This window comes from Amyelois transitella, chromosome 27, assembly GCF_032362555.1.
Source record: "Amyelois transitella isolate CPQ chromosome 27, ilAmyTran1.1, whole genome shotgun sequence".
Lineage (NCBI taxonomy): Eukaryota > Metazoa > Arthropoda > Insecta > Lepidoptera > Pyralidae > Amyelois > Amyelois transitella.
In genome coordinates, this window is record NC_083530.1 from 1,564,098 (window position 1) to 1,585,888 (window position 21,791).

General features: G+C 34.6%; 2 protein-coding genes across 3 annotated transcripts in view; one reads left to right on the top strand and one right to left on the bottom strand.

Annotated features, from left to right (window-relative positions):
- The first annotated feature begins 2,385 nt into the window (after positions 1-2,385).
- LOC106142150 (DNA polymerase epsilon subunit 3) lies at positions 2,386-2,847 on the top strand. Its single transcript, XM_013343797.2, has one exon. It carries the CDS (start codon positions 2,453-2,455, stop codon positions 2,807-2,809), a length of 357 nt encoding a protein of 118 aa, XP_013199251.2. The 5' UTR covers positions 2,386-2,452; the 3' UTR covers positions 2,810-2,847.
- Positions 2,848-5,099: 2,252 nt separating this feature from the next.
- Positions 5,100-21,791, bottom strand: part of LOC106142149 (mitogen-activated protein kinase kinase kinase kinase 5) — a 39,320-nt gene continuing 22,628 nt past the window's right edge. Inside the window, exons 10-22 of one of the 2 annotated variants that reach the window (XM_060951947.1) lie at positions 21,596-21,707; positions 18,905-18,943; positions 17,285-18,150; positions 16,766-16,887; positions 14,870-14,951; positions 14,099-14,221; positions 13,046-13,177; positions 12,432-12,556; positions 11,708-11,840; positions 10,932-11,044; positions 9,798-9,936; positions 9,053-9,179; positions 5,100-8,753 (exon numbers count right to left, since the gene is read on the bottom strand). In XM_060951947.1, coding sequence (XP_060807930.1) covers positions 8,654-8,753; positions 9,053-9,179; positions 9,798-9,936; positions 10,932-11,044; positions 11,708-11,840; positions 12,432-12,556; positions 13,046-13,177; positions 14,099-14,221; positions 14,870-14,951; positions 16,766-16,887; positions 17,285-18,150; positions 18,905-18,943; positions 21,596-21,707 — 2,213 coding nt within the window. In that variant the 3' untranslated portion in view covers positions 5,100-8,653. The remainder of the gene's footprint in view (positions 8,754-9,052; positions 9,180-9,797; positions 9,937-10,931; positions 11,045-11,707; positions 11,841-12,431; positions 12,557-13,045; positions 13,178-14,098; positions 14,222-14,869; positions 14,952-16,765; positions 16,888-17,284; positions 18,151-18,904; positions 18,944-21,595; positions 21,708-21,791) is intronic. The other variant, XM_060951948.1, reaches the window with a different exon arrangement.

The following is a 21,791-nucleotide window of genomic DNA, read 5'->3' on the forward strand; positions in this document are numbered from 1 at the left end:
ACAGCATAATTAGCACATGCTCTTGTACGATCGCGTTCATATCTGCAGTCATAGTTTTAAAATTCTTACGGGTTAAAATAGCGTGCACTGTGGTTCCACTAGATACACACACACATGCATATTTAAAAAGAATAAATATTCCTTCAAATGAATACGGTCTTTAATACCAATGATTACTAAGTAAAATAGTTTATTATTCTATGACATATAACATAACAAAACAGAAAGAGAGGGTAATCAACGATGTCCGAACTGGGCCCGATAATTGTCGATCGAGATATCGTCGTCTCTCATTATTTGCATAAGATTTGCCTATAGAGGGAAGCCTGCGACTGCCAGACTTATGTCATTTCAATAAAGTTGAAAGTTTGTCTGCACACGACCCTAACATAGGTAGTGGTTCCTTTGAAAGTTATTGGGTAGCAATTTTATTACTTCGTTTGTGCAAGTGAGATCTAAGATATATTAGATAATCTCGCTTGCTCACACTCGCTTGTTCTAGTTACTAGCGGATTCCGAAGTTATTCAAGGAATTTCTGTCTATTAAAAAAAAATATATTGTTACTGACAATTTTTAATGTTTCAAGGTGCCATTTGAACTAAGTAACTGACTGACTAACTAACTAACTGATATCTAAGAATTACGATACCCGTATCTTCAAACACGGAAATCAGCAAGAAATATAAACAAGAGGGAGCAAAATAAAACACTCAATAATTAAAATTAGTAAATTTTATTGAAACAGTTTACCTATAGTTTTGTTTACATATTGATGATTATATAAAGGTATACATACAGCATATTACACTAATTTACCTATCTCCTGTTATTAAGGTTACAGCTTAATTATTCGTTTTCATAAAGAAAAGATATTGAAGCTGTCCTTAAAATACTATCTAAGTAGTAGTTTATAAACTGGCAGAACCTTTCACGCACTATATGGACTCGATACACAGGGTAGTTGTCTTGCACAAATGATATTGCATATCATCAATCGGATAAATACACCGCACAGTTGGTAACATGGTTTCTTGCAGCACTTGCACATAATGAGCAGCTGTAGTGCATCCTGCTATCTACACCTGTTCCCCAAGTCCAGCAGCACTCATCCAGCCCCACATATTTACAGATATGCGTCCAGACTCCATATTTGGCACAATATTTTTTTCTTCATACCGAGTTGCATTTCTTCGCCATAAATGAAGCCTACCGTGTTGCGATGACGTAAACGAACTTTTTGTCCGTAAATATCGCCGTGTTCCAGTCAAAATCCAAATACTGCCGAGCAAATTCTAAATGTTTTTGCTTATTTATTTCGGATAAATACGGCTTTCTTGCTGGCTGTCTGTGGAATAGTCCCTCACGGTGCAAACTCGACGAACAGTAACCACTGATGTGTCGAACTGTTCCGCAAATGTTCTGGTCGGTATGAAGCCATTATTTTCGTACTGTTCCACCATGGATCTCCGCTGTGTGGCGTGTCGCTGTGTTGATTAGCGGACGACGGTCGCTGAGCGGTCGACTTTTTACACTACCCTCTTCTTGATGGCGCGTTACCCAACGCTTTACCGCTTGTTGTTTATTGTGTTATTTGTGTGAATGTGTGAGTGACAGCGGTGACTGCAAGCTATAAAGTTTTGCGAACTATGACTGCAATTATGAACGCGACCGTACTTACTGACGTTTGTAACACTTAGGGGGTGAAAAGGCGCAATGGCCGGGATTTGTCAGATAGCTGATTAGTTTAATAAAGATTCAGTTATTTTAAGGAAAGAAGCTTTCTTCGCGTAAAAGAAGCTTCTCAAATCTATTAGCCATTCACTTGATTGACTTTTAAAATCTAAAATCTACACAAGTAAATAAATAAATAGTGCGCCTTTTCAGTATTTTTTACGACATCCTTTGGAAAAAAATCGAGTGTTCCAAAGGGCCGTCTTACAATATACAGCGTACTCAATAAAATTAAATAAGCAATGTTGCAGAACTAACTCGATTCTATAACACATTCTAAAAGAACTTAATTTTTTAATTACTTATTATTTTAATTTAGGATGAGATGAAGTATAAAATTCAATCTAAATGAAAATATTTATTCCCTTTTAACAGTCCTAGCAATAAGCTCTAGAATATTATTTCTTTAGTTCTATGTTCTTTTTAAAGAAGATATAACTTTGAAATAAATAAAAGAATAGTAAAATTTCTGGAAGAGAAAAAAAGTTATTTGCATATACTGCTATGGGTATAGTAGAATATGCAAAACCAAACAAGTAGAAAATATTTAATCATTAACGAGAATATCAACCTATTTTCTCTAAAATGGCAACATTACATAGTGTGTCAATGTCAAAAATATATTGTCATTTCACTTTGGTTTGGCGGGCGCGAGTTGTTTTCAGTTTACAGTTTTCGACAGACGCATGTTTTTAAATTTATTCCACAAAATTAAGTGAAATGGCTGAAAAACTCGAAGACTTAAATCTGCCGTTAACCGTCGTCACTCGCATAGTTAAAGAAGCGTTACCAGAAGGAGTTTCCATATCAAAAGAGGCGCGAACCGGCCTTGCGAAGGCTGCATCAGTTTTCGTTTTATATGTTACTTCAGCTGCTACAAATATCGTTAAAAATAAGAAGAAAAAGGCCCTAACAGGACAAGATGTGTTAGACGCTATGAAAGATATAGAATTCGATAGATTTGTGGAACCTTTAAGCGAAGCATTGGAACAGTACAAATTGGCGGCATCGGCGCGGAAATCTGGAGCTGGAAAGAAGAAAGATGAGGAAGATGGAGAAACTGTAGATCTAGAATAATGTGATAATAGGTATAAGTGATATTATTTAATACATTTTTTGTGAGTCAAAATCTTGTTTAACCTTTTACCTCTTTTTTAATAATGCAAATTGCGTGATAATCATCCAAATGGATAAGACAATCAACCACCTATTGGGCTCTGACCTCATATAACATTCTAAGAAATCAACTCTGCCATAGAATTCATATAGCACCAGTATTGAAACAGTTCCAATAATTAAATTCGCTAGTTGATTAACTTGACTTGCCCATTTGTTTGTATAGAACCTGATAAGAAATAGTCTTGTTTTCACCACAGGTAAAACACTATCCATGAAAAATTTCATCAAAATCAGAGTTTGTAGGTATATAAACTGAATGAATGGACTGAAAGGGTTTTGGACACTTGCTAGGATTGTGAGTCTATAGATATATGTCTATGTTATAACAGTACCTATATATCAATACATAGTATGACAAGACAGACTGGACTGTTTAAAAAAAAATTACATATATATACAGGACAAATTACACAGATTGATTTAGCCACTAAATTCGAAATTTTTGTGACGAAATACCAACTCAACAATGCTATATTTTTATAATAAATACTTATAAAGATAAATATCTAATACCCAGGTCAATCAGAAACGTTCATTTCTCATCATGCCCTAGCCGATATTCAAACCCAAAACCTACTGTGTCTCAGGAAAGGCACTATGGCTGCGCCACTGAGGCCCACATTCGCATGTATAATAATAGGTAAGTAGGTACTCTCTTTGTGCATAATTTTAATAAAACAACATTTTTCTTTCATCAATTTATTCAGGAATAGAATCTGTTCTGAGACCCAATGCAGGTAACATGTAATTTGTTAATTCCTAAATCTAACTATGGCATTCTGCCCTTTATACAACTATTCTCGGAATAAACAAAATAAATATCGATTTAATCTAATATTGTTCTCTATTATCTAATTTTAATTTGTTATGTTATATTCAAAATTTTTAATCTTTTGTTACATTTTAATTTCTATACTTGAGATAGAAGGAATTGAAACAGCTACATTATAGAAGACTGCTATATTTTATATAATATTGAAAAAAAGTTTGAATAATAGTTATAAACTACAGACGCTGGTCTCCAGGTAAAGCTGACTAATTCAAGCCAAACATATTTAAGTGAATACAAGATGCAGTTAAAATATTATTTTTTACCATACCAAAAGATATACAAAGCTCATGTGTAAAAGATTTTCTGAATTGGTATTATTTTATTCCAAAATTAGTGGCCGCTTAAATATCTCTGAAGAAATAACTTAAATAATATTTTTAAAAAATCGCCAATTTGTGTGGAAAACAAAAAAAACTCGAATGTTTTTTTTTAATGATCACAAAAGCTTTCCATTAACATTTGATGATTTCTAAAGACCTCATAATACATTTTGTTTCTTTTTTTTTTTTTTAACCCTACATATAGCTTGATATATATGAACAATCTTGAATAAACTATTTTGGCCCCTAAACGCCTTTTTAACCAAAATATAGGTTTGTTTTGTCAAAATCAAAGTTTTCGTTATAAATTATCAAGAAAATTCATAAAGAAAGTTTCTCTTTTAATATCTTTACTTTTGTATATTTTTAATAGACTTTTTGACAGACTACAATCTGGGATAATTCTAAAATACTTATTCTTAACTATTTATTGATTGTCATTTGAATAAATATGGATTTTTATGTCAGGCTTTTAAGGTCCCGGGTTCTATTCTATAACACAAGTCATTGTGAAAAGAGATTTCTTTTTGATACAATATCGTAAATAAGCAAAGAAACTTTGAAATATCAATCGGTAGGATTTGTCTGGAAATATTTTAATTATTTTTGTTGGGAGATAGGTACATAGCTATATATCCGAAGCTGCACCAGTCTTTCTCCTGAATGAATTACCAGCGGTTGCAAATGTTGCAATAATTTAATGGTCTAATTAATATAATTGTACAGACATAACAGTCTTGACAAAACTGAAAGGCCACTTTCAGCAGTTCAGCTTAAATGGAAATGAGATATAAATAGTAACAGGTTGTTAGCCATCGCCTACAAGAATCTTAAGTTAATAAGCCTTTCCCTTAGTCGTCTTTTATGACATCCATTATAAAGATAAAGAGTGGTCCTATTCTAAAATGCTGCAACCACACGGCACTATGATTGTATCATTGGATATTCGCATGTAGTTTAGATTCACATTACTTGTTTCCATATATCTTAGTAAAGTTATGAGAAAAGAAATAAATAAATAAAAAAAAACAAAAAGTAGAAAATAAATGTTTATTGGGAGTTATCATAAATAAACGGTAGTAAAAGCGAAGTAGTTTGTTATTAATCTTCAAAGCTGGACTGTAAAACTGGCTAGGCATTTACACATTTACGGTACTCACGATTCAAAGAAAATAAAAAAAAATATGTATCGGTCGTAAATTGGTAAAACTACTATGAAACCAAAACCATAAGGTCACATTTATCTACCTCGGTCGTACTACGGAAAAAAAAAGAAAATATTCAGCCACATTTGTCACATTATTGTTTTATTTCTGTGACGAATGTTCTTTTAATATGTAAATTTCAAATTAATCGTCTTCTTTAACTCAATGAAAATTTTCACAAGGAGATTGTTACATTTACAAATATTGAGTGTTTTTGATGTGAAAGATAACAAATTTATCATCACAAAAATTTTAACAAAACTAATTTACTAATAAAAAAAATAGTGATTGAAATATGCCTGATGGTAAGCAAGACGAGATCTATGGTGGTAAGCTTAAATAACGCTTATTCACCGAGTATTTCAAATATTTTCATCGAATCAAGAGTTTCCGTAAAAGGTAAAACCTTCACTCGTTGCGCGCAAAACGCATTCGTTGCAATGCACTTACAAAACATTTCGCAAGTTATAATTATTGCATTTAGAGAAAATAAAAAAAAAAATAAAAGATAAAACCGGTAAAATACTTAGAATACACATTTTTTAAATTTCATTATTTAGAAGCAATTTTTTAAATTTACATTATACACAAAAATCTGAACACTTTATTTATACAGATTTCTATGACATTATACTAAATAATAGGTACGCAGTGTCACACTTGTATGAACAAGCTAAATGTCTTATTTTTAAAACTGTTTCTTTTTTTTTTTCAAAATAGAATTTTGCCGATTATCGAACTTTTATTTCATATATCGTCTTAAAAAATTGTAAATGAAACAAAAGAAAGATATCATGACCTGTAAAATTTTTAATTTTCTGTAATATTTTTTTTGGTAAAAATTAAACTGTTATTTCTGGTTTGGTACTTATTCCATAATATCTAAGATTTCTCTCGGCAAATCCATTATTTCGCAAATCACTCGTTTGCGTTTAGCGAAAACGAAAATATCTCAGAAATTTTATTTAAAAAAAAATTAAATACATTATTACAATTACATCTCTAGTGATACTATGATACAATTGACTATAGCTAATTGGAATAAATTTAAATATTTACACAAAAATACATTAAATTACTTTTTATTACATTTTTTAAAAACTAAACCGATGTCTTTTTGACGTAAACTATATGATTTTTTTGCACCAAAGTTTACGTGAAATCACATATTGGTTGTATATCATATATATTGAATAAATAAATCATATTCATTTTTCATATAGCAAAATGCCAAGTTTGGTAAATTAAGGTGAATTTTCTTTCACATTATGCGAAATTACCTTTTATCATATCAGCGTCATAGAAAAATTACTCTTACAGTGCATACACATTTTCATTTCGCAATTTTATAGTTGTCCTTCAACATGTCATTATACTTCTAGCGTTTGTCTCAAGCGTCCCTAGCGTCCTCCAGAGCCAAGGGTCCACTAATGACGTAGGGTTAGGAGTAGGTAAGTCAGTTAATGTTATTAAACGTCTGACGTCTCCGTAAACCTTGCTTAAGATATTCTACCCAGATTGTTCACACATTCGTTTTCCTGTATCTTTGATGCAATGTGTATGCGCCGAGGTTATGTTATTGCTTATATCATTTGATATAGCATTTCAAATTAAAATCTCAACAAAATATTCCACAAGGTTCCATGCAAATCACTTTGTCATTTTGCGCACATTTACCTCTATAAAACTTACATAGAATTATTGGGCATTTTGCGAATTAGTAAAAAATAAAAGTATTACCACTTCGATAGAAATTGGTATTAAAAAAAATGGCGTACATAATGCATAAAGTGCTTTACAGAATTGAAATTATTGGTATATTAAATTTGATAGACATATTTTTTTTTTGTTAAATCGTACCTCTACAGATTTAAAAATTATTAGTTTTTTTTTCATATAAACTAGATACATACTTAACTATTACATACATTTCTATGCACAGTTAGATGCATGATTTTTTTTTTTTTTGATGGATCCTGGATTGGGTGAGTCAGGTTTTTACACGGAGCGACTCCCGTCAGACCTCCGCAACCTTTGGCGTATTGGATTGCTGTAAATAATATTCAATTCACGCGTCTAACTGTACACTGATTGTAAAATTGAATATTTCGCTGTTAATTATTGCTTGTTGCTATATATCCTTGGAATTGGAATTATTTGGCAGTGAGGTTATGTTTGGTGTTTCGTTATGAGCTAGCTTTATTTCCGGGATTTACTCCCGTATCAAAAAAAAAAATTTTTAATTAATCCTCTGAAAAATGTCATAATAATGACATTTTTATCCTTGTTTTTTCCTTAAAGTTGTATCATTTGTATGAATTTATAGAGAAATTAACTATTTTTTTCTTTTATATTTTCGATTTTATATAAATATACAGTTAATGTGTGGAAAAGCAAATTTTTCGCATCGGCTCTTAATGTTAATGTTTAACGTGCGTTATTTAAACGCAGAACCGCATTAAAATTGGTAAATTTAACACCCCTCTTTTAGAAATAGCGTAGTTATACTTGCATCACTCATTAACCAATGACTTACACGAGCATTCCTACGATTCGCTAATAGGAAATGACGATTGTAAAACAAAATTGAAATCTACACCTTATTTTGAAATTAAACTATGTATTGCTTCAATTATCTCACAAAATGTCTTGAAAATTCGCATACATGTAGTTTCACACTACACTTTAGATAAAAACCTTCATTAATATAAAAAAAAAAAATCCGAAAAAAATAAGACCCACGTTTCTCACTAAATCGTGGTCGCAATACTCAAAATATATTTAATCTCATTACTCCTTCCGATTCCTCAAAAGTCGCCAAGTCATTGTCGGACTAATGACGGAAATTCCACAATTTTCCCAAGTCGCAGACACAAACAAAAACTATCCTTCATTTTCCAATCAAATCGTAAACCACCCTAGAACTACACTATCCGGAAAATATTACAACGCATTGTCACTTCAGTTGAAATAAGTCCACAATGCTCCCGAATCATGGACATAAATGTTAACAAGCTTTCCACTTAAATAGTGGCCACCCTATAATAATACACTATCCGCAAATTTATCGACGTGTGGTCACTTTCGTAGAAATAAAAGTCTACGAACGGAAACTCGCTTTCCACTCTAATCGTGGTCACCCTATATAGTTACACTATCCGCAAATTTCTTAACGTCTGGTCACGTCATAAAACGACCAACGAAAATGCGCTTTCCACCTCAAATCCTGGTCACCCTAAAACTTAACAATGTCCGCTAAAAGTCTCGACGAGCGATGACTTTATTACAAATTAAAAGTTTCCAAACGGAATCTCGTTTTTCGCTATAACTGTGGTCACCCTGAAACTTTAACACTGTCCGCAAAATCAGCCGACGTGCGGTCACTTCAGTAGGACGCCTCGTGTCCCGCCAAAATGTAGAGGTCGTTGCCGTCGTCACCCGACAGTGTGTTTGTTTGTAGCGTGTGGGACTCCAAAACTACGACCCTGTGAAAAAAAAGCACTTAAAATTTTAAAAAGATTGAGACAAGGCCGGCCTCGTCAAACTGTCAAGGACCAAATTTCTAAGTAAATCTTAAAAAATATTATTCTTTACAAAATAAATAAAATAAGCAATGTCTTCCCCGCAAGGGATATAGAAACAATAAAAGGAGACTATAAAAACGAATGAATTATACCAAAAAAAAAAAAAGAAACAGCACAAAAGATATGAACGGCAGAAACTCCACCTGACTCCACCTACAAGTCTTAAATTTAAAAAGAAAAAATAAAAAACCAAAACATACTTATCATGCCCGAGAAGCCTGTAGACCCTCGACTGATCAGTAATCTCCTGCGTGATATCAGCATTCTTCAGAGACCGGCCCTGAACGCCGTGCCGGTGGAACGCCAGCACGCTGTCAGCCAGGCACACTGACAACAATAATAAAATTCAAAATTTTTATTCATTATTATAGGATACTATATATCGCTTAATAATTGTCAAAACGTATGGTTTAACAACATTGGTTGACGTCAAATAAATTACTTAAAAACTAAGTTTACTACCGCTTCCAAGGCGTCAGTGCAGAAGAAGCGGTAACAAACTGCACTGCAGCATTTTCTTCAACAACGTATGGTCACGTCTATATCCCTTGCGGGGTAGACAGAGAGGCGTCTCTGTCTTGAAAATACTGATAGGCCACGTTAAGCTATTTGGCTTAATGATAGAATATATGTATATACATACATATGGTCACGTCTATATCCCTCGCGGGGTAGACAGAGACGACAGTCTTGAAAAGACTGAATGGCCACGTTCAGCTATTTGGCTTAATGATAAAATATATATACATACATACATATGGTCACGTCTATAGTTGCAGCGTGACGTTATATAGCCTAAAGCCTTCCTCGATAAATGGTCTATTCAACACAAAAATAATTTTTCAATTCGAACCAGCCGTTCCTGACATTAGCGCGTTCAAACAAACAAACAAACAAACTCTTCAGCTTTATAATATAAGTATAGATAAATAAATAAACACTCACATATGCTATCGATGTTAAAATCGAACTGAATCCGCGTCAACTTCGGCTTCCGCTTCGCGTCATCCGTCGTCCGCCATCTTTCCAAAGTGGGGGGGAGGACCGGAATTATGTCCACCACGTTCTCGTGGCACACTAGCACCTGAAACATTTAACATACATACATACATGTGATCACGTCTGTATCCCTTGCGGGGTAGACAGAGCCAACAGTCTTGAAAAGACTGAATGGCCACGTTCAGCTATTTGGCTTGATGATAGAATTGAGATTCGATATATATAGATTCAAATAGTGACAGGTTGCTAGCCCATCGCCTAAAAAAGAATCCCAAGTTTGTAAGCCTATCCCTTAGTCGGCTTTTACGACATCCATGGGAAAGAGATGGAGTGGTCCTATTCTTTTTTGTATTGGTTCCAGGAAGCACACGGTACAGTAAGTATGTATTATAAAATATAGTATCGTTGAGTTAGTATCACGTAACACAAGTCTCGAATTTACTTCGAGGCCCGTCCCGTATATTTTTATTTATTATGTATGTAAAGGGGAATAAAGGAATATAAATATGGAAATAAACAGAGGAATTTGATAAAAGGCTATCAGAAGACTCAGTCAAATCTGAAAGTATTCTGGAAATCCGTAAGGTCAGCCCGAGGAAATATAAATAACGTCAGTGTAATTTGTCCCGTATATATTTATATTAAATCAAATTAAAGCTAAAGCTAAAACTACTTATAAAAAGATAGAAAAAAAGATACTTACAAACTAATTAATTTAAAACTAAAACTACTTATAAAAATAAAGCAAAAAAGATGACTACAAACTAAAATTTAATTTATAAATTCCCTGCATAGCATCAACATGCGGGAGTGTGCCTAGAAGGCTGCCATTCAAATGGGCAATGCTGATTCAATGGCAATTTATATTATACTAGCGACCCGCCCCGGCTTCGCATGGGTGCAAAATTATAAATGTTATTATACATAAAAACCTTCCTCTTGAATCACTCTACCTGTTACAAAAAACCGCATCAAAATCCGTTGCGTAATTTTAAAGATTTAAGCATACAGACAAACAGACTAAAATAGCGACTTTGTTTTATACAATTTAGTGATTTATCTAATCAAACACCAGCTCACCCTGTCCCTGTCCAGCTGCCGCACGGCCCGCAGCGTGTGCAGGCGCTCGGCGCGCGCCGCCGTGGCCGCGCCGGCGCGCGCGCACAACTCGTCCGAGTGGAACCACGTCGCGCCTGGGGGGGGGGGGAAATACATATAATTAACATACATAACATACATACATAAAAACACAATTGTGATTTAAATAGTGACAGGTCGCTAGCCCATCGCCTAAAAGAAGAATCCATTGTAAGTAAATTGTGTTAAACAAACGTATACCTTCATTACTTTAAAAGATGACGGTTCATTAAAAGTTCAATCAATATTATTCAATAAATTAAATTCCGTGCCGTGTGGTTTCCGGCACCAATAAAAAAAAAGAATAGAACCACTCCTTCTCTTTCCCATCATGGATGTCGTAAAAGGCGATTAAGGGATAGGCTTATAAATTTGAGATTCTTCTTTTAGGCGATAGACTAGCAACCTGTCACTACTTGAATCTCAATTATATCATCAAGCCAAAAAGCTGAACGTGGCCTATCAGTCTTTTCAAGACTTGGCTCGATCTACCCCGCAACGTAGACGTGACTATATGTATGTATGTATAAAATCACGCCTTTTTCCTCTCGGCGGTTTCGGGTACTCTTGACCTGACCCTTTACCAGGACGTCTTTAATTTGATTTTTTATACCTAAATTCCCGCGTAATTGATTCCACGCGGACGAAGTCGCAAGCGGTCTCTAGTAATTTATAAAAATTTTGAATTTGAACCTAATGAAATAATATAACTGACTGACCAGAGTTGATATTGAGCAATGTGAGCCTCAGCGGCTTGCTGGATGCGCCCACGCATATCAGGGGGTACTCCAGCTCCGGCGATATGATCAGCTCGAGCGTCAGCAGCGGCGTTGGCAAACTGCATTCTATGTTCTGTAGACATGTTAATATATGTATCGTTTATATGTATATACAGGCTGACATTTAAAACAACTGCATCCTTTTAAACATAGACTATACCCATGCTTTTGAGCCGTTTGAGCCTTATTTTTATTTAAATTAAACGTCATCATTTTCACATTTAAGAAAAACCCTCAAAAACTACGTCACACGCTTTATTAAAGACCAATACTACAAAAAGAAATTAAAACTAAACATGTAAATGAATGTCTGAAAAATAAATTATTTTTCTAGTATCAAGATCAAGTAAAGTTCAGAGTTGTCGAGATCGCTCAGCTGAATGAATTGTGTCGTTGACCTCTGAATCTTACGCGTCGCTTTTCCGCCGGCCGGGTTGATATGACGTATTTAGGATCGTGGATTTTGATACTTTTATTTTTTTTCGTACTTTTTGAAATATGAACCGATATTTTTCTTTTAACGTTTTTAAATATCCTTTAGATGAATACACTAAACAGTTAAATTTATGCAGTTGACTTAAAAGTCACCCTGTATATATGAATGAAATCCAGAACATTCCTTGAGCAGAGATTGAACGAATGAATGATTGAATGAATGAATTACCTTCAACAGCATGAATTTTCTCAGTGGATCGTACCACTGCATCAAAAATAATCCAGCCGGCGTCGCCCCGCATAAATATTTGTAGCCGTTGTATGGATTACGAGCCACCGCGCATCTTATGCAACCTGCAATGAAAAAAAAAGTTATTTTATTTGTTTTTTGCTTAAGCTTCCCTTATAAACAATATCGAAAAAGATTCCTGGAAGATTTCACTATATATTTATTTATGGAGTACAAGTACATAAGTGGGTTGCACTAAAACACATCAGAAGTGGGACGCGCCATCAGAAATGGCACGCTCATCAGAAGTGGGACGCGCCATCAGAAATGGCACGCTCATCAGAAGTGGGACGCGCCATCAGAAATGGCACGCACATCAGAAGTGGGACGCGCCATCAGAAATGGCACGCTCATCAGAAGTGAAACGCGCCATCAGAAATGGCACGCTCATCAGAAATGGGACGCGCCATCAGAAATGGCACGCACATCAGAAGTGGGACGCGCCATCAGAAATGGCACGCACATCAGAAGTGTCACGTAATATGTGTCAACGTTATCATTGTTAACCATGTTTCACACACACTCATCGCTACATATCACGGGGCGGACAGTACCTCTAGTGTCAGGCTGCCTGGTGCTCGCGAACCGGCGCGGCAGCAGCCTCGGGGGCAGAACCCGGGACCTGCCGGACCTCGCGCTACCCGCCAGCAGTAGCAGCTCGTGCCTGTACAGCGACGCTGTTTTGCCTGCAAATAAATTTATTATGTTGATATAAATATATATATATGCCATGTGGTTCCAATAATAAAAAAAAGAATAGGACCACTCCATCGCTGTTCCATGGATGTCGTAAAAGGCGACTAAGGGATAGGCTTGTAAACATGGGATTCTTTTTTCAGGCGATCGGCTAGCAACCTGCCACTATTTAAATCTCAATTCTATCATTGCTGAACGTGACCAATTGATCTTTTCGAGACTGTTGGCTCTTTATAGCCCGCAAGGGATATAAACGTGATTATATGTATGTATGTATGAATAAGAAAGACCCTCAAAACATAACAAAATAAGAATATTAACTGTACAAAAGTTAACCCTGACAATTACGAGTAACATATTTTTCAAAATCATATTCAAAATCTTTATTGCATATCATACAGTACATCAGTTGAATTACTTTTACTGCTTATAAATGGGTACAATATGAACCCTGTTGGGCATCGCAATTTTAAAATAATATGAAACGACGGGCAGGATTATGTCGCCCATTATTTATAAGTTAGCAATTTATAAGTTAGTAATTTATAAGTAAGTAATTTATAAGAAAGTAATTTATAAGTATATTTGGTATTAATATACATACATACATACATATAGTCACGTTTATATCCCTTACGGGGTAGTCAAAGCCAATAGTCCCGAAAAGACTGATTGGCCACATTCAGCTGCTCTGCTTAATGATGGAATTGAGATCCAAATAGTGACAGGTTTCTAGCCCATCGCCTAAAAAAAGAATCACAAGTATGTAAGCCTATCCCTTAGTCGCCTTTTACGACATCCATGGGAAAGAAATGCGAGTGGTCCTATGCTTTTTTTATTATTGGTGCCGGGAACCACACGGCATTAATATTAACAAGTAATATAATTTATTTCAATACAAACATACATACCCGACAACGACATCAGCACGTCTTTGATGACGTGCAGCCATATTGTACGCCTCGGGCACAACTGGTCCATGGCTGTCTCGTGTAACTCGTTCAGATTCAACGTGTATATACCTTCTTCGGCGCCTGGAAAAATTGTACAATGTAATAATTGATAGTTTTATCTACTAATTTAATAAATATGTATTGGACCAATCATGGATTGGGCGGCAGCGAATTGGACCAATTATAAATTGCACCAATAAAAAAAAAGAATAGGACCACTCCATCTCGTTCCCATGGATGTTGTAAAAGGCGACTTAGGGATAGGCCTATAAACTTGGGATTCTTCTTTTAGGCGATGGGCTAGCAACCTGTCACTATTTGAATCTCAATTCTATCGTAAAGCCAAATAGCTGAACGTGGCCCAACAGTCTTTTCAAGACCGTTGGCTCTGTCTACCCCGCAAGGGATATAGACGTGATTATATGTATGTATATTTAAAGACACGTCGGATAACAGGGGGGCGCCGTATTAGGCAGGGGCCGGTTTATCGGGAGTCCACTGTATTTCGACTTTTAATTTATTTTATTTTAATTTTATTATTTTATTTTCCACGTTGGTGCCCACGGAAGACCAGCGCTGTGGTATATACCATGACAAATGCTGAGGAGGGGGCCATTTTGGTACAAAAGTTGTTATAGATTAAGGTTTCTGTTGTTGAAAGGTTTCTGTTGTTGATATATTGTTATGTACCAAATATACATTTTTTTTCTTTCTTTCTTTCTTTCTTACCTATAAGAATATGTTGATCCCTCGTGTCTGGATGTATCCAGGAAGCGGTGCAGTTTATCCTTAACGGGCAACCGTTGAAAACCTACGAAAAAAATATTCATTCATTTTTTTTATACAAAGCGACTCCCATAAATAAATCCTACTACTATTATAAAGGCGAAAGTTTGTATGGATGTTTGTTACTCTTTCACGCAAAAACTACTGAACCGATTACCATGAAATTTGGTATGTAGGTAGCTGAAGACCCAGAATAACACATAGGCTACTTTTTATCCCAGAGTTCCCGCGGGATTGATAGGGTTTCCATGCGGACGAAGTCGCGGGCGGCCTCTAGTACATATATACAGGACAAATTACACAGATTGAGTTAACCTCGAAGTGAGTTCGAGACTTGTGTTACGAGATATTAACTCAACGATACTATATTTTATAATAAATACTTATATAGATAAACATCCAAGACCCTGGGCCAATCAGAGAAAGTTATTTTCTCATCATGCCCTGGCCGAGATTCGAACCCGGGACCTCCGGTGCCACAGACAAGCGTACTACCGCTGCGCCACAGGCCGTCAAAATCATCATCCATCCGCCATCTGACCTCCGCATAAATTGGAGGTAAACTTAACTCGAATTAGATCCATCCAGTTGCCTGAATGTGCAGATTTCCTGATGATGTTTTCCCTCGCCGTAAGAGCATCGGTTAGTATTCAAACTAATGTAACATAACATTGAAAATAGTCATTGGTACATGGACGAGGTGGGATTTGAAGCTGTGCCTTTTTGCGTATCACGCATTTTAACCAGGCATATATAGATAAACATCCAAGACCCTGGGCCAATCAGAGAAAGTTCGTTTCTCATCACGCCCTGGCCGAGATTCGAACCCGGGACCTCCGGTGCGACAGACAAGCGTACTACCGCTGCGCCACAGGCCGTCAAAATCATCATCCATCCGCCATCTGACCTCCGCATCAATTGCAGTTAAACTTAACTCGTATTGGATCCATCCAGTTGCCTGAATGTCCAGGTTCCCTCGCCGTAAGAGCATCAGTTAGTATTCAAACTAATGTTACATAACATTGAAAATAGTCATTGGTACATGGCCGACGTGGGATTTGAAGCTGTGCCTTTTTGCGTATCACACATTTTAACCGGACATCCTACCGTTTCGCCCACCGACGATGTAGACGTGATTATATGTACATACTAGTGATGTAACGGATATTCGCATTCGCATTCGCGAATATCCGCATATTTTTCAATATTCGCATTCGCATTCGCGAAAATTATGCGAATATTTAGCGAATGTTTTTAATAATCAAAAAGGAAATTATTATATGCATGCTTATGAAATAATTATACAATAGATTACACTTAGATATTTTTATTAATGATTTAATACTTCTACATTCTAAATTAAAGTCTCATTTATGAAAAAAAGAACTTCAGAGATCTTATCAAATCTAACATTAAACAGCCTTGTTATAACTATGTAAGGTTTGCATTCATTTAGTAGTATATTACTGCTTTACTACCATTTTTAAGTAAAGTTTACAACTTATATTTACTAAAAAACTTAACAATTACTTAAAACAAAATTATTAAACTTTAAATATCTAATGTATTAAGTAAAACCTTTGGCTTTAAATGTATATATTTTCATTCCGTCATAATGAATTAAATATAGACTCGAAACAAAACAAAACTTTTAGAATGAACTTTCTGTGACTAAATTCATTCAATTAACCAATATCGGCTCGGCTGTGTTCAACTTAAACATGGGCGACACTAAACGTCAAACCTGTCAAACATTACGAGGCCTGCCTACCCCGCAAGGGATAAAGACGTGATTTTGTTATGTTGTGTATGTAAGTTTTGTAAAAAAATCGCACTTACCTTAGAGAAACAAGCACCCATGTGCACTTTGGGCGTCGGCGGCAGGCCGTTGGGCGCGGGCCGGGGCGGCGTGTGCGCACGGCGGGGCCGCGAGCGCCGGGGGGGCACCGGGGGCGTACCTACTGCAAGGGGGGGGCATGATTACGTTTCATCAAATAGATTAAAGGTTTTATTTGAAATCTGGTTGATACACTCAAAGTTAAATGCTACCTGTTAGTTGTAAAACTAGTTTAAATTAGCGTGTATTAAAGTTGAAAATTAAAAAAAAGGAAATTCCTCAGATTGGCTCTAGTTCGCGCTAGTAACATTGGAAAAATATTCGATAACGTGACATTTGAAAATTTACTGCAACTCAGCTTAAATGTGAATGACACTGAAATGCACACTGCAACAGGGATTAACTTTATTAATTACTTGATTTCTTTTTTTGTTTTTTTACAGTGAAATTATTTTAAAAATCTGACTACGAGCCACCATGTGTTTTAAATAATCATGTCATCAATATACCTAAAAACATACCTTTATTCTCCAATTTCGCTTTATCCCTCTGGCTGTCCGACAAACTCCTTTGCCGTTGGCTCACTTTCTCCTCTTCCTCGGTCAACTCCTTCACGGCATTATTCTCATCAACTCTATTGAAAATTTCATCCACCGACGATGTTTTCCTCTTAGCAGCGTCAAACTCGCACTGACAAAACTGACTCAAGTCTATACCGGCCGTTACAGAATCAGAATTATGTCTATTATGTCTCTTCCTGTGCTCATAATTCTTATCGACCATGTTCAAACTCATATCGATTTTCCTGCACAGATCCTCGTCGGAATTAGCGCCATTTTCCACTTTCTCATCATCAATGCGCAATCTGTTAGCTATTTGCAAAGCGCGAAAGTTTGATATGGAAATTTTCTGCTTTTTACAATCGTCGCAATACACTATACCCGAATCAGAATTCTGATTGGAACAATTCCTGTAATAACTCAGTATGTCGCCGTTGGAATTACATGCGTCGCAGGAACATTTGTTTGACACAGATCTTTGTAAATCGCTCAATGTATTATTATCTTTTAATTCGGGTTTGGGACATAATCCACACTCGCAATTGGCGTTCCTTATCTGTGGCGAGTCTAATACTATATCGCTTTCGTGCTGATCCGCGTACATTATATCCTCACCGATTTTCCTACACAAAGGATCATCTATAGACACCCTTGAAGCGCCAATCGCTAAGTTTGTAGCTAAATTTTGATAGATATTTGTGGTGGAGTTATTCAAATAGTTCTGTTTTAATTGTATACATTGTGATAAATGTTGATCGTGAACCGAGAGGCCTGAATTCGTCGCTTGCGCCATGTTCGCCGTTTCCGCTGTGAGCGGCAGTGTTGCCCTGTTGAAATAAAATTTCTACTATTTTGGTAGTTCTTGGTAGTTTTTTGGTGGAAAGCCGTGTGCGGTGCTGTTAGGCTTCTCGAAGCTTCGGCGAGTGTTAGACACAAAATCGAAGGGGGTTTTATTTTTGTTAATTTTAAATACAAAAGCTTTATATTTGTGTTAAAATAACAAGTGGTGCTGGTGGGGATATGAACCTTATTTAATTACAACTTTATTTATAAAACATTTTGATTTATTTAATTATTTTTATGCAGGATAATTAAAGCAAATGAAAATGGATTCATTGTTTTGTCCTTGACATGCTACATGCACCATCAATTTCAAATGAAACTTTGGTGAAAAATCGCAAAAATATCTAATTACCTAAACCTGTTAAACAAATCAACGTTACATTAAAATAGAACACAAATATGTATATATACAAACTCTTACTACATTTTGTTCGGAATAAAAGCTTAATTGTATAAGCATGTGAAATCTATATTCGATTAACTTTCGCTAATAAAAGTCATAATATACAAATTATTTTATACTAACGAATTGAAATGCTGCTAGAATAAGCGAAAAAAATATTGTTTTAAAAATTATTCAGAAGCCATTAAAAATATTTTACAGCAAAAAAAAATATGTCAAATTTATTCCGAACAAATACTTTTTTACCATGGTAGTTTTTTTAAACAAAATCTACCACAAGGTGAACACGAAAAGCGACACAAACTATTCGACTACACTACCATGCGTGTTTTTACCTTAGCATTAACTCTTCGTCTATATATTGCAAGAGGCTCCTAAAACAAGAGAGACAACGTACAGACAAGTCCTGACACGCCACTCGGATAGTGCAGTGTTGCCATTGTGGAAATTTTCTACTATATTTGTAGAATTTTATTTTCGTAAAACTTTCAGAGTCATCAAGAGTGCTCCGAGAGTTTAGTATTGCCATTATATGTTTTTTTTACTATTTCAGTAGAATATTATATACCTATTGATATAATCTCTGATATTGTTGCTTAGTTGAAATCTACAGTTCTGTTTTTTTTATTAACAAATGTTTGTGTTAAATTATATGATATTTTAAACTATCATTTAAAATTATTATTGTTAATACGACTTTATATTATTCTATTAAATGTAACCTACGCCTTACGCATAACACTTTCATCAACAGAACTATAGTATATCAATCTCAAACGGTTCAATCAAAAAGCTGTATACAATTGCAATCACACACCAAAATTCGTTCACTTACAAGAATAAAGGTTTAAAAAATGTCTGTTACTAGATGGCAGCACATAAAAGAGACTCCCGTCTGACTTGCGTAACCTTTTCAGGAGAACCTAACCCATATTAGATCATTGTTACACATCCAATCGCTTGAATGTGCAGGTTTCCTCACGATATTTTCCCTCACAGTAATAGCACCAAAGAGTTAAGTTCATGGCCGCGTTAGGATTCGAACATATACACCTTAAACCACCTTTTTAAGTCGGGTACCTTATTCGCTCAACTACCGACGTTCAGTCAAAACTACTTTCAATCTAATACTATTTGCGCGTATAATTTCATAGTGACGTCATATATAATAGACCATAGTATTATGATGATTGGATTTATTTTTCTCCATGAAAATTATATCCAATTATTTATTTACTAATTTGTGTACACAGAAAACATCGAGAATGATTAACACAATAAACAAAATTACATAGATTCTGCTTATTTGAAAAGAAATCTCTCCGAGCAGACCCGAGATATCTTTATTAATTAATTATCCTATTTTATTCTATTCTAAAGACTTATTGGAGTTATGTAATTCAATGTGCTGCCATCTTGTAACATATTTTGAAAACCTTATTAGTTTCAGTTGTCTTAAAAATATTTAACATAGCCAATCGTAATGATAAATTGTAACCTTTCGCTATTTTCATAAACACACATGAAAAGCCATACGTATTGTGTAAGGTACGATTAAATTGAAACAAATATTAATAATATTATTTTCAGTTCAACATCCGTTTATTTGAAGGATATTAAAGCGAAAATAAATGTCACATTTTAATACGTATCTTACGTATAAAATCTTTGCAAAATTACTGAAACTTTGAAACTAACCCTCTCTCTCTTTCTCTCATTTTAGATAAATCTTTATACAGTTTATGACAAAAACCCTGTCGTTTTCCAAAGGGGAAAATAAATACTTTGATAATCATTTTTTGCCCAAAAAAAAATATATTTTTATATTTTTTAAATTTTAAATATTAAATAAAAAGGTAAATGTTATTCGCAAATTCTAAGAAAGTGACATCACTGTATCAGTGTGTTGCCCGTGCCATCCAATATACATCAAAGTTTTCAGCAATTTTGTAAGATCATATCACATATTTTTGCGTAAACGCATGCAAATCAATCAGTGGTTGCTATACGCAGTGCTTGACACACTCACTCAGTTTTATCGATAATGCCGTACACTCATACATACAAGTTATATGTTGACACAAATTAAAAATAACAAACTAATAATAATATTAAAAATAAATAGTTGAATATAATGTTTAAAGCGGGAAATAAAAGTTAAAATTAAAAAAAAAATAGTCAAGATCAAATCGAAAAAGTACTGATGACAAACTTGTAATAAAAGTTAATAAAAGAAGCATAAAAAGTACGCAAAGATCGTGGCAAGTGGAAAGATGTAGTATCTGCCTATCTCTTAGGAAATGAGAAGTGATTAAAAATATAAAGGTAAAAACGACAAGTGCATCAAAAAGAATAATCCCAAATACAGACGAGTGAAATAAAAGATGTTACAAATGAAAAGATAAGTTAATTAGTTTAGAGAGAAACTTATAAGAATATATAATATGCCTTCCAAAATTTACGATAGATAAATCGTCAAATATAACTTGTATATTCAAAACGCCTGCCTATTTTAGAAAAAAAACCTCCACCGAAATTAATAGAAAAACAAAAATTATTTTTTTGTTAGAACTGATACCTGCGCACCAAAATAAAAAAAAGGAACACATTTTGTTTAATATATATATAAATATACCTCAGACTCATTCGCATTATATCATCACCAGTGATCACCCGACACCACTTGCTATAAAATATAATATAAATTATTATAAAAATTGTAATAAAATAAATTAAAAATATATAATATATGTATATAACTTAACTTAAATATTCAGTCGTGTGAAATCTAAAGACACAATTTATAAAAAAATATATACCATAAATTATACACTTATTGAAACGTTTTGCAAGGTAATCTGAACGGAAATATAATGTACAATTTTAACCATATCAGAAGTCTTTAGATTAGCATCTCACACAGATTTCAAACGACTAAAAAAACACCGATAAATAAATTAAACAAAACATAAATTAAAAAGCTTTATCGTGTCGTTTCTCAAGATCGAAAATTATCAGTTACTCACTTTTCACTAGATGGCATTGTGTCTATGGTCATCTCTTGCGTTAGAGGGTTGTGTTTGGGACACGTCATTAATGATGCTACACTCCAATCCTCACTCGATTGTCTATGAAATGCTGGAACAAAAAAATATCATAATATCGGTAAATCTCAAGAGATGATGACGTTAAATATAAAGAATGTTAATGCTGGTGTAAAGA